Source organism: Apis mellifera, linkage group LG11, assembly GCF_003254395.2.
Source record: "Apis mellifera strain DH4 linkage group LG11, Amel_HAv3.1, whole genome shotgun sequence".
Classification (NCBI taxonomy): Eukaryota; Metazoa; Arthropoda; class Insecta; order Hymenoptera; family Apidae; genus Apis; species Apis mellifera.
Genome location: NC_037648.1, coordinates 14,361,568 through 14,374,327, shown reverse-complemented (window position 1 = coordinate 14,374,327; position 12,760 = coordinate 14,361,568). Strand labels below are relative to the sequence as shown.

General features: G+C 30.3%; 1 protein-coding gene and 2 long non-coding RNA genes across 9 annotated transcripts; 1 reads left to right on the top strand and 2 right to left on the bottom strand.

The window, feature by feature from the left end:
- The first annotated feature begins 223 nt into the window (after nucleotides 1–223).
- LOC409919 (excitatory amino acid transporter 1) lies at nucleotides 224–11,229 on the top strand. 7 transcript variants are annotated; one of them, XM_026443642.1, is made up of 10 exons: nucleotides 226–477; nucleotides 4,157–4,369; nucleotides 5,263–5,449; nucleotides 5,599–5,713; nucleotides 8,650–9,050; nucleotides 9,135–9,329; nucleotides 9,483–9,666; nucleotides 9,831–10,259; nucleotides 10,351–10,485; nucleotides 10,565–11,229. In XM_026443642.1, the coding sequence occupies exons 4-10, from the start codon at nucleotides 5,619–5,621 to the stop codon at nucleotides 10,710–10,712; spliced, it is 1,587 nt and encodes a 528-aa protein (XP_026299427.1). In that variant the 5' UTR covers nucleotides 226–477; nucleotides 4,157–4,369; nucleotides 5,263–5,449; nucleotides 5,599–5,618; the 3' UTR covers nucleotides 10,713–11,229. The 7 variants fall into 7 exon arrangements, 6 of the variants coding, with proteins under 6 accessions (XP_026299427.1, XP_016770669.1, XP_006566624.1 ...); XR_003305575.1 differs by lacking the exon at nucleotides 4,157–4,369 and having other exon boundaries at nucleotides 224–477; nucleotides 10,340–10,485; nucleotides 10,565–10,893; XM_016915180.2 differs by lacking the exon at nucleotides 4,157–4,369.
- LOC113219071 lies at nucleotides 8,160–8,799 on the bottom strand. Its single transcript, XR_003305576.1, has 2 exons — nucleotides 8,501–8,799; nucleotides 8,160–8,423 (listed from the first exon to the last, which is right to left on the bottom strand). It is a non-coding gene; the product is annotated as an uncharacterized LOC113219071 (long non-coding RNA).
- Nucleotides 8,931–9,566, bottom strand: LOC107965252. The gene is made up of 2 exons (XR_001704983.2): nucleotides 9,447–9,566; nucleotides 8,931–9,077 (listed from the first exon to the last, which is right to left on the bottom strand). It is a non-coding gene; the product is annotated as an uncharacterized LOC107965252 (long non-coding RNA).
- Nucleotides 11,230–12,760: the final 1,531 nt, after the last annotated feature.

The window sequence follows — 12,760 nt, the reverse complement described above, 5'->3', positions numbered from 1 at the left end:
GAATAGAATCGCTTATGGTTTACCGCTTTTGCGCAGATAACATGCGTCAACTGGTGGAGCCTCATTCAAGTGGGAAAATTTGATTGGTTCAGCCAGTAACTGAAAATTATCTGAATACCAATCAAATTACATGGCTCATGGAACTCGCCTTTTCTCCCCCTTCCTTTTAACTTCCCCACCACCCGCGCGCTTTTCGAACATTTGGCTCAAATGACATGCTTCTAGTTCACAGTCTCGCGACTGTTATCGCACGGTATACACGAAAACGTGATATAAGAAGTGAATTGCAGTGTTTGCACATTCCTTTTTTTTTATAACTTGAGCTAAAACTACTGAAAATTTATATTTATACAGTTTTTTCGGTACACGTTTGCGCGTTTTTCCACGAGAGAAATCGGTGCTTATTCAATGTGTATGCGAAGTGTTTTGTTTCAAGAATAGAAATCGAAACAAATCATCGACACTCTTCGTTTTCAGGTAAAAAATTTAAAATAAAGTAAATTGAAATGTTTATTGCTTGTTTGAAAATTTGAAAATTATAATTTCTAAAGACAAATGCGTATATAAGTGAAACATAGAAATAAATTCAGGTTATAAATTTAAAAGTATGTATATTGTATTCTTGACATCGATCTTGATAACTTAAATACAAAGAAGATATTGTTAAGTGAACTCTACTTTTTATTTCTTATAATTCTTTATTATTCATATCGATTAAATAAATATAAAATGTCAATTATAAAATCACAATATATTTATTTATTACATGGCTGCTTTTAAGTAAGTTAAAATTCACATATCAATTTTGTCAATTAATAATTAATTTAATTTTGACAAAAGAAACGAAAGAACTTTACGATCAAATAATCAATTATTATATCAAGATGATTATAAAAATTGAATATAATTAGTGATGAAATGTACTAAATTTATCAATCTACTTTATCTGTAAATATTATGCAATAGCTAATGTATGCAAAAAAATTTAAAAAAAATATAAATATAAATATAACAATACTCTATATTTTTGTAATAATTACAAACTGATTGTATATTGTTATGTATTGCATTCCACATTGTATGAACAAGTAAGAATCAAAACTTTAATTTTAATATAATATTTCTCACCAAATAATTGCTTATTGATAAAACCACGAAAATAAAAATCGGATAGCAGGATTTATCATTTGTTTATATTTCTTTATCATTTTATATTCGAGTTGGCATATTCTAATATCATAGATAAATTTTTTTGTAATAATTTGTGTCATTGCATAAATCTTTCTCTATTTTGTCTCAAACATAAAATATATAGAGATATCAGAAATTATAATACGATCTCTGTAATATATCTCTATAAACTGTTGTATTTTTTTTTTTAGTGATACATCTTTATTTATCAAAGAGGTTAATTGAAAATTTTTCTTTTCGATATATTTTTAAAATTTATTAGAAAAAATTTTTTTTTCTTTATAAAATATAATTTATAACAAAGATAATATTTCGAAACAAGGGGAGTGCTGATATTCGATTTTTCGAAAAAAAAAAAAAATAATGAGATCATTAGTTCGTAATTGAGTTCGTAAAAAAAGATGTATTTTTTTCAAGCTTATTTTATATTAAATTTCTCAATTATTATTTGCAATTTATTTTCAACTTTCGAGCAGCGATTTGCATCATTTATGTTGCAATAATTGTGATATTTGTTTACAAATTATTATATTTGAAACATTGACTTTGATATTATATTTGAAATTTGTTTACATATAATAAAAGCACGGTAAGCATTGTTTATTATCGTGTTAATTATCGTATAAAAATATTATTGAATTTCTAAATAAGAATTATCTGTGTTTTTCTAATTTGTTTTTTATAATTAATTAAAATTTTGTTACAAACTATCTTTACTTATTTTCAAATTATATCTCGAAAACTGTTATTCAAAATAAAATGATAAATCGATAATGAGATTGAAATAATAAGAATAAATCGATAATCGATATTCGAGATTGTTTATTATATCGATATCAAGATAATATTAATGGAAATCAAAATTATCAAATTCATTATGTAATATAAATAATCATTTTTAATAATTATAAAAATTGTATTTTTTAATTTGTTTTTCTTTCGTTAAGAAGATCTTGATTACTTACCTCACGTAATATTCGTCATCTAAGAAAATGACTTAGTGTTTCAAGAATTGTACGCTTGTGGCACTGTTGATAATATTCGTGCAAAATTGAAAATTAGTGTTCTTACAATTGCATCTAATTGGTTGATTTAAGGTATATAAGAAAATAAAAATGTTGATAATCGTTACAAATTATTCTAAATAAATTTTCTAAATAAATTCATGAAAAAGAATAATATTATTGATAAATAATTAAATTATACATAATTATTTTTAAAACATTTGAAATAATCATTTTTAATGTTTAGGTAAGGTTATTTAGGGATATTTTAGATGAATTAACCGCGCATGCGCAAAAAACAAATCAGCCTAAAGTTTTAAACACGAAATAATTCTTTTACAAAAATTAAAATTCTATAAAGAAAACAAGTAAAAATTTTTAAATTAACACACCGAATGAATAATTTTTACTTATATATTTGCGCATAATAAGGGAAGGTAATGTATGATTAAATATATCGATAAAAATCGTTTATTTTTTTGGTTAAATATTATATTTGCGTGTACGTTTAACATAATAATGAAAATGTTCTCTTTTTATTCAATATACAATAATAAAAATACTTTCCATTTCAATCATATCATTACTACTGTCTAAGAAGTATTAATTACTGTCTAAGAAGTATTTAGAAATTAATTTAATTCGAAATTAATTTTAATTTTTATCATAACATAATTTTAACCTAAAAATTTATATATATTATTTACTTTATTTCACGTATCGATATACATATATATCTCGTTATTATCGATTAATCATTGTCATAAGAATCATCAATCGCGATTAATACGTGATTATTTAAAGAAAAATACATATACAAAAAAAAAACATTTGAAGTTTCCGTCTATATTTTGATCATATAACTATATGTATACCATCAGCTGATTGCGTCACGGTCTGGTTTTATAGTTCATTAAATTGCCGGTAATTTGTGATTGTGGGGATATTTTATGTAGTATAAATGAATGAACATTATCGTGCAACATTTTGAAGCCATATCATATTAAAATTAATTAATTTGCATTGATTCTTCTTCTTTTTTTTTTTTTTTTTTTATTAGAATATAAAAATATTATACTAAAATTGATAAAAAAAAAAAATCCACGTACATAAAATTTTTTTTCGAATTATCTTCACAATATTATATATTGTTGGTTCACCTTGAAATTTAAGTAAGTCTTTCAGACAACATAATTAGCAGTTTTTTTCTTTCTAGTTTCTGTTCCGTTAAATTATGCGGAATAATGAATATAAACATAATGTGCATTATGATCACGTGAAGAATTTGCATCAATGATTAATCACGAATATATATTTGCATAAATATTATAATAAACATATGATTGTTTAATTTATCGTTAATTTTGCGTCTTATTACTTTATATAATTTAAAAAAAAAAGAAATAGCCATTTTTCATTCTCCTTAATCTATTCTTTTTCTCTCATTCTTCTTTCTTTAATACAGAACAAATTATTCAATTAATTGAATTAATATAATCATCAATATCATTTATATAAATAAATCTCAAATCTTGTACCTCACACTATTAAATAAAAAAATAAAATATAAATCAAACAAATTTCAGAAAATGTATTTTTGTTAAAAAATTAGAAAAAACAAAGAAACTATAAAATTAGATAATATATCTTCACGCGAACAAAATTTTCCAAATTTTACTCCTCTTGCAAGAATTTAAAGTATTCCGATAAAAACGTGCTACGAGTCACTCTTCAGATCGGCACGAGCGGGATCAATCATAAACTTGACCCTTCAAAGTATCGCAACTTCCTTCTTTTGATCTCTGAAAAAAAAAAAAAAAGAAAAAAATCATTTTTCATTCCATTTCTTCTTCCTCACAACAATCAATATTTATTTTCAAGAGAAAGTAGACAATTGAGTGAAATTTGCTCCTCCAACGAAAAATCGAAATAAACTAATCGATAAACAATCTCCTTTCCAGATAAAGAAATCTTTAAGAAGCCTGATATCACGGCTCATTTCCCGAAAGATCGAAGATATCCCCGAGCACCATCGTTATCATCATCATCATCATCATCATTATCATCATCATCATCATCATCATCGATTTAATCCCATTACGAAAAGAGACACGCCGGAGGAAGAGGAATTTTATTGTGGAAGTCGGAAGGAAGGGATATATGATCAGAGGAAGGTGATTCGAGAAGAGAGAAAGAGAGATATACTGCGTAAAGCGAGAGCGAGAGCGAGAGCGAGAGAGAGAGAGAGAGGGAAGAGGCGACAAACAATAGACGCGTAACCCGGTGCTCCCGATGGGGTCGTAGTTGCGCGTATTTGCAATATATCTGACGATGATAGGCCAGCACGGCAGGAAGAGATCGTCGTAGGGGGATCGCCATAGCTAATCGTACCACCCAAGGTGGCACAGATTGAAAGCTCTATCAGCACACATCCTCTCTTGACCTGACCACTATATCTATCGACGTTCAACCGGTACGCGAGCACCTAACTACGCGCTCGTACAGTTTCATTAAAGTCATAGCTTTATACATAGCGTATACATTACTTCTCCCCGCGTGTTTACTCGCGAACGCGAGCGCGCGCCTCTACTCCTTCCATCCAGTGTGAGTGCGAGAGTCGAGAGTCGAGAGAGAGAGAGAAAGAGAAAGAGAGAGAGAAAGAGAGTTGGGTCGAGAAGTGAAAGGTCCTATCTCTCCCATTATCTTTTTATATACTCGCGAAAAAAATTTTTTCTCTTCGAAAGTGTAAATTCTCTAAAAGAAAAATAAATAAATAAATAAATAAATAAATAAATATTCTAATATTTAAATCGTACGATGAATAATGAATAATTCTTTTGGTTCTTCTTTCGAGCGTATTACGCGTTAAGTCAAGCGAAAAGGAAAGAAACAATTATATACTTCTACTATTTAAAAAGAAAAAATATGATTTACGATATGATAAAGATGCGCGTAGTAATCTTATTTCTAATCTCGTTCTTTCCTTCGATGCGGGAATAATCAAGAAGTTAGAAGCGAGCAAGAGATCGATATATCAACTAATCGGATATCGTCGATCCCTTTCCAGCCTCTCGACCTCTCCCCGCCGCCTTCCCCTATATCAGGGCGTGATACTACACAGCAGCCGCTTCCGGTTAACCGGAAGTGACGCTCTACGGTGACTACTACCGTATTTCGTCGGAATATTAATACCAAGCAAACGTAGACTCATCACCACCGCTCCAGACAGGCATCATGGAAGTCGCCACTGAACTGTAAGTATTCAATTCCTAATTCTTTTTTCTCTCTAATTTCCCCCCTCCCCCCTCCCCCTCTCGCTTTCTAACATCAAGGTTAAGTCTCTTTTTTTTTCATTGTGGAACACATTTTTTTTTTTTTTTTATTCGATTATGCTTAATTTCAGAATTTCACATAGAATTTATCATGTGCTGTTGTTGGATTCGTGTTAAAAATATATATACGCAGAAGAGGCGGGCCCATCGAGACGACATTGACGAGCGGATGAAGTTTCTTCTTCGGTGTGATTCAGATTGCATCATCGGTTCGGCTAATGAATTCGCGTAAAAGGATACACTTGCGAAACAGAATAGCGCGGTTTACACGGATACGTGTCTCCGCGTTGAATCTCTTTTAAATCTCTTGGATTACGTTTACCCCGTTCAAAAAGTAAACGATCGATTTTTTTTTTTCTTTATCCATTTTTTTTTTCCAGTTTTTTTTCCCCTAAATGTTAACCAATCGAAAAATGCCTAAATGACGACAGAGATGAATCGCTAGCGTGCATTCAGAATTTTGCACGGAGGATCCGACCAATTGCTCGGGCCACGAGCCCGTAATGCGAAAGTACAATTTGATAATTGCCGGGCCAGTTAAGATTAATTTCGGCCAACCTCCAGAAATGCTCGAATATTTGATAAAAAGAAAAAAAAGAAACGAATCTTTATATGTCATCGTTTTGAAAATATTATTATTAATCCGTCAAAAAAAGAAAAAGGTAAATAAAGAATATTACTATTAGATTAATTCTGGCCTCCAAAAATGCTCGAATATTCGATAAAAAAAAAAAAAGAAATCTTTATATATCATCATTTTGAAAATATTATTATTAATCCGCCGAAGAAAGAAAGAAAAAGGTAAATAAAGAATACTGCTATTAGCGAAATTTCATAACAGAACGAAGCCGAAAGGGCGACGACGTATCTGCCGGCAAGGTCATCGACGAGCGAGCAACAACACTTTCAAGAGTGATCAGCAGCTCTCTTGAGGCCTACTTAACACGACGAGGTCGTTCGCAAAGATTCAATCAAATCAAAACGAAGATTACCGACCCTTGACCCGAGTGATGGATCACGATAAATATATCGTGACGCTCTTTACCTCGTTTTCCTTACTTGCAAAACAAACGACGGGAACGAATGTTCGGGTCGAGGCGAGTCGAGCGAGTTTTCGCAATTACTGTACACTGGAGAAGGAGATCGCGTGTCGCTATTTAATGTTGTCCACTGTTGTTACGCTACGTGTTTGAAAACACGAGAGAAAACTCGAATGAGAAAGTGATCTTCGAAAGATCGTCATCGTTGTTTCGTGTAACGTTAAGTTAAAGTTATTCTTTTGGATTAGATAGAGAAAATTCGAGAGAGAAATAATAATGCAAAGAGTTGAAAAGAAATGATAATAAAAGTTATCTCTTGTATTTCATTAAATATTTAAGTAATATGTAATTTCGCGTGTTGGACAAGTTGACTGATTATTTAATTCGATTAGAATCAAACGTTACTCGCGCATGGCTGAATTAAGACGGAGCGAAACGTGTGCGGGGATATAATAACACAGCAAGGAGAAATCATTGCCAATCATCGTGCTTTCCTGTACACTCGCCATGCACGTACCTTTAAACGCTTGGCGCTTTACTAATCACGATTGGTAAATAACGTTTATTGCTTATCGAAAATCAAATCAAATATAAAATGTTTCAAAGATTTAATTTCGATAAATTATGATATATTTTTAAAGGAAGAAAAAGAAAAAAAGATTTGGAAAAAATTTGAAGGATTTTTTTTTTCTATTTAAAAGTTTATGAAATGAAATTTTATAAAATGAATTATTTCTTGATAACAAATAAAAAAGAAAAATCAGAATTTTGTAAATATACGTACCATGTTATATTGAATATTTATTTTCATAAATATAAGTTATTTATAATATATATATATCTATTTATTAATAGACAATCATTAATCATTTATGGCCTTCAGCCTTTCACGTGTCTGAAAACTTTATAAAAAGTTGCGTTGCATAATTGTTGTTTCATACAGATTATTCATAGAATCTGTTAATACCAAGAATATTAAGTATCGATTGACTATTATAATCAATCTATTTTACATTTTAAATATGTAAATATCTCAAACTTAAGATTGAGAAGAACAATTTAAATAGTTCAAATGATTCAATTTATATAATCTGCAACTATGTAATTTGTGACTTAAATAAGTGACTTAAATAACTTGTGTAGCATAAGCAACTGGAAGAACTTGTGTTTATATAATGTTTACACAACTTCTCAACTTACGATTAATTACTCGATCAATTGTGATATTGTTAAAAACATTTTTCAAAAAGCGATCGATAAAAAAACCAATCGCTCATGCTTCTCAATTTAACATTCATAAAATTAACTATACATATAAAATTTATCTCTTCACACAGTGTAGTCAATACCGACACGTTTGCATATGGAAATTGATACATCTTGCGTGGAAAAGAACTGCAACACTATACATATGCATTTAAAGAAACCCATAAATATATTAACACAGAAGAAGAAGAAGAAGTCAGAAAAGTATCACAAGTTAAGATGAAAATGTTCTCAAAATAAATACATACATACGCAAAAAGCGTGAAAAAGAACCAGATGTTAATTACTATTATTTCTTTCCAGAAATGCAACGCAATTCTGTTCTATTTTTTTTTTCTTTCTAACATCCAAGTCTCTTAGCCGATTGTCATAAACTAGTCAAACTGACCAAATTATCAAACTCGTTAAGGGATTAACTCTCGTAATTAACCCCTTGAAAAAGCGAATCATCTCCTTTCTAGGTAGCTTCTCGTCTGAGAATTTTTCCTTTTTTTCCATTGATAATTTACTTGCATCGTGAGACCTCGTGCATCCAACATGCTATGCTAAACATCACGTGTCCGTGACAACCGCTTCATTTGCAATTCATCCTGTACATTTTATACATGATGTAATAGTAAAAAAATCTACATTTTCCAATCTCAAAAGAGTTAATCTTAATTATTACCTTTATTCAATCCTCCTTTATATATATAGTAAATAAATACTTTTAAAATTAGAAAAATATTTCTCTCTTAAAATATCGTCCTTTTTTTTCTACACACACATATATATATATATATATATATATATATGTCTATGTGTTATTATTTTTAGGTCACCGTTGTCAGGATCGGACACACAATGCAAAATTACCGAACGAACGTCGTATTATCCCCAGGAGCCGAATAAGAGGCCGCAAACCAGGCAGGAGAAGGTTCGATCGTGCCTCAAGCACAACTCGTTGACGATATTGACTGTGACTGGTGTGTTCGGCGGTGTGGTCCTCGGTATTATCTTGAGAAGCCTGCGAACTCAAGGATGGACGCCGCGCGAGATCATGTACATCAACTACATAGGAGATCTGTTTCTCAGAATGCTGAAGAGTTTGATTTTACCGCTTATCATATCCAGCCTGATCTCGGCAATTGGATCCCTCGATCTGTCATTGAGCGGGAAAATTGGTGTTCGTGCTATAGTGTATTACATGGTGACCACGATTAGCGCTGTTGTACTAGGTCGGTCAAGATCGAGACAGTTATTTTCTAAAAGTAAATAAATAAAAGTCAGATCATTTTTTGTCGATACATATACGATTTCAGGTATCATTTTGGTGATCACTATCCAACCGGGTGTGGGAAATAATCCTGACATAAGGACAAAAGAACGATCTCAAAATGTCTCGACTATCGATACGTTGATGGATTTGATTCGGAACATGTTTCCCCCGAATTTAGTAGAGGCATGTATCTCTCAACATAAAACGGAAATGCAGAAACCGGAAAACAGTACATCAGGTCCAAAATCTTTTTTTAAAAAAATATATAATTATATACATTTCATAAGAAAAAAAAAAAAAAAAAAAGAAAGAAAAAAAGAAAAGAAAAAAAAAGAAAATGTGCGACGAAAATTACAGCGACATAATATCAATGTATCCTTCGTTGAAGCAGATAACATGGACGAATGGAAGCCAGTGTCGAAAAGCGTGTCAGGAACCAATATAATGGGTCTCGTCGTTTTCGCCACGGTGCTCGGTATAACGTTGGGAAAAATGGAAGAGCAAGGAAAACCGTTGCTCGTGTTCTTCGAGTCCTTGTCTGGCGCCATGATGATGATCACTCATTGGGTGATTTGGTAAATTCACATTTGATGAAATTTATCTTATTAAAGGTATCCTAACCTCCAATCTTTCGCACAATACGTTTTAACTTTCGAACAATAGTCATCATCGATCGCAATAGAGAATAGAACTTTTTGCAATTCTTTCATTCATTGATAATGGAAATTTTACTCTTCAGGTTATCACCTGTTGGTGTACTGTTTCTAGTAGCCGCCAAAATTACGGAAATGCAATCGTTGGACGAAATAGTTTCCCAACTGGGAATGTATTTTCTCACCGTGTTGATAGGCCTGTTGATACACGGCTTCATCGTTCTGCCTCTATTATATTTTCTAATAACGAAGAGAAATCCATACGTGTACATATCCAATTTGGCCCAAGCGTTGGTCACAGCGTTTGGTACGTCCTCGAGCTCCGCTACTCTTCCAATTGCTATTAATTGTTTGGAAGAGGGAAACAATGTCGATCCACGAATTACCAGATTTGTTTTGCCGATCGGCGCCACCATCAATATGGACGGCACGGCTTTATACGAAGCCGTGGCCGCGATTTTCATTGCGCAAGTGCGTCAAGTCAGTCTTAGTTTTGGACAGCTGGTGGCAATTAGGTAATGGGAATTAGAAAAAAAAGGATTAGAAGATTCAAATTTGTTTGTTTAATTGGTAAGCATTGCATTTTATATTGAAGTCTTTGTTCAGTATCACAGCGACTGCGGCAAGTATCGGAGCAGCAGGAATTCCACAGGCAGGTCTGGTTACGATGGTAATGGTATTGGATACAGTTCGCCTACCGTCCGAAGACGTATTCCTTGTCATTGCTGTTGATTGGTTATTGTAAGCATTCCCTTTATTATATGCTCGCCTTTAAAAAAATATTTATCTAATTCATTTGTTCGGATCTTTGGATTTCCAGAGATCGTTGTAGAACAACAGTGAATGTGGTAGGTGATTCTCTCGGGGCAGGAATTGTGAATTATTTGAGCAGAAACGAACTTGCTTCGTTGCCACATAGTGCACAGACACAGAATGGAGCAGATCATCATACCACGACATCCATATGAAACTAAAGTCGATATTATTATCGGCAATATTTGTAAATGCTAACAACAAACAAACGAAGAACGATGAGCGTTCATTTTTTTTTTTTCCCGGTTAAATGTCGTACACTCCCACCGAACTTTAAATTTGAAAGTCGAAGACGAGGTTCAGTACAAATATAATAATAAAATTCTTCGCAATCAACGACGCGTATAATAGCAAATAATAGTGCACCTATTATATTTCATTCTATTTGTAGTAGTCAGTCTTCAAGAAGAGACTTTAATGATTCTTGTACAATGTTATTAGAAGCAATATTTTTTTTTGTATTTAACTATGCTGCTGCCAAATTCGTTCAATTAGAGTACAAAAAGTAATCAAATGACACGATCATGTTTTAATGATCACTTTCCGTTGATTTTAATAATAAGTTATGAGATCCAATTGAAACGGTACGAAAAAACACGAGTTGAAAGAAGATTTGATTTTAAGTTCAAACTTTAAACTTATAGAAACATGTAAAAAAAAAAAAAAAAAAAAGTCAAAATGAATCGAGCCTTAAGTTTATCCAATTAATTAACCATGTGCCATATATTTAATCTGTTAGAAACTATCCTTTCTAAGTTGAAGTTGTTAAATTGTTTAAAATATTTTATCATTTAAAGCTCATTTTCTCAAAATAATTTCTTTTATGACAAAGAATTTTTCTGATATCGCATAAAAGATGTTTGAAAAAGTTGGCGATTTAATCTGCGATCTTACTGCCTAAGTGTTCTAATTTATTCTAAAGGTGTTCTTTTTTTATCTTATTACCTTTGAACTCGTTTACGGCGAAACATCATTCTCTTCTTGCGAAGCAATAAAATTGCTATGCAAATGTTTAATTCTAAAAGCATTTTTTTTTAATGGATAATTTTCTTATATAATTTTCTGCATACAACAAGAAAAAAAAAGCGGTACTTTAAAGTAATGCAAAAAAAGGATATAGAATATAGTTATGTGATTATTTTAGGCACATGTATTAACAATATTAATTATTAACGATAATTATACATATATGTTAAACTATGGTTTACATTTTAATCTTTTTATCTTCCACTACTACATTGTGATTATTTTATTAATTTCTAAATTTTTAGAAATAGACTTATAAAATATTTATATCTGTATGTGCAATTTCTTATAGATTAATATATTTGTAAAAAATTGCAGAAAAATGCAGAAGAGAAGCTGTTTCAAAATAGCGTTTTATGTAGAGTAGTAAGAATATTATGATATTCAATATACTACATTATATTAGACGGAAAAGTGTTCAATTATTAATTAGAAAGAGAAAAATATTTTATTACTCTTTAACAAGAAACGATTAAAAATGCATAATTATAGCCTTTTATACAGTTACATTGGTGCATGCAGTAAATGTAACTACATAGTCAATATGTAATTTATTTGCTACTTTATACCTTTTATATGGGTGTAAATTTAAAAATTTTAAAAATGATTAAATACTGAATTATTTTTTCTTTCATAATTCTAAATTTATTTTATTATTATTTAATTATAAATTTATAAATTATTTTAAAAAACCTAAAAACTATCAATGCTAATATTTTTAATCGTAAAAGAATTTTTATTAAAAAAAAAAAGTATAATAATAATGTAATAAAAATTTCAGAAAAATTGAATTACTCTTTAGTATCATTAATTAGAAAAGAAGAGAAATTACAATATATGTTTAATATTAAGGCATGATTTAAACTAATAATCATATTATCATAATTAATCTCGTAAATTGATGTACAGTTACACCTTGTAATCAAATTCTATTAGTAGAATTTATATATCTGTACCTAATTAAATAATTGCCATAGTTGCTTAAAAATATATTGTATATTTATTTGTACAATAAATGTACAAACTGACATAACAATAAAGTTATTGTTTATTTTTAAACAAACTCATATAAAAATCACCATCAAAAGGATTTCATATTCTCTTTCTTACTTTTAATTTACAAAAAACAAAAAATTTTTATTTTTTTTTTACTTAGATTAATTTAGAATATAAAAAA

Bases quoted from the DNA above. Each gene is read 5' to 3' on its own strand.
- LOC409919 (XM_016915180.2), top strand. From the start codon at position 5,619: ATGTGCTGTTGTTGGATTCGTGTTAAAAATATATATACGCAGAAGAGG. The intron at 9,667-9,830 runs GTAAATTCACAT...TTTACTCTTCAG, and splicing joins ATCACTCATTGGGTGATTTG to GTTATCACCTGTTGGTGTAC. The intron at 10,260-10,350 runs GTAATGGGAATT...GTCTTTGTTCAG, and splicing joins GGACAGCTGGTGGCAATTAG to TATCACAGCGACTGCGGCAA.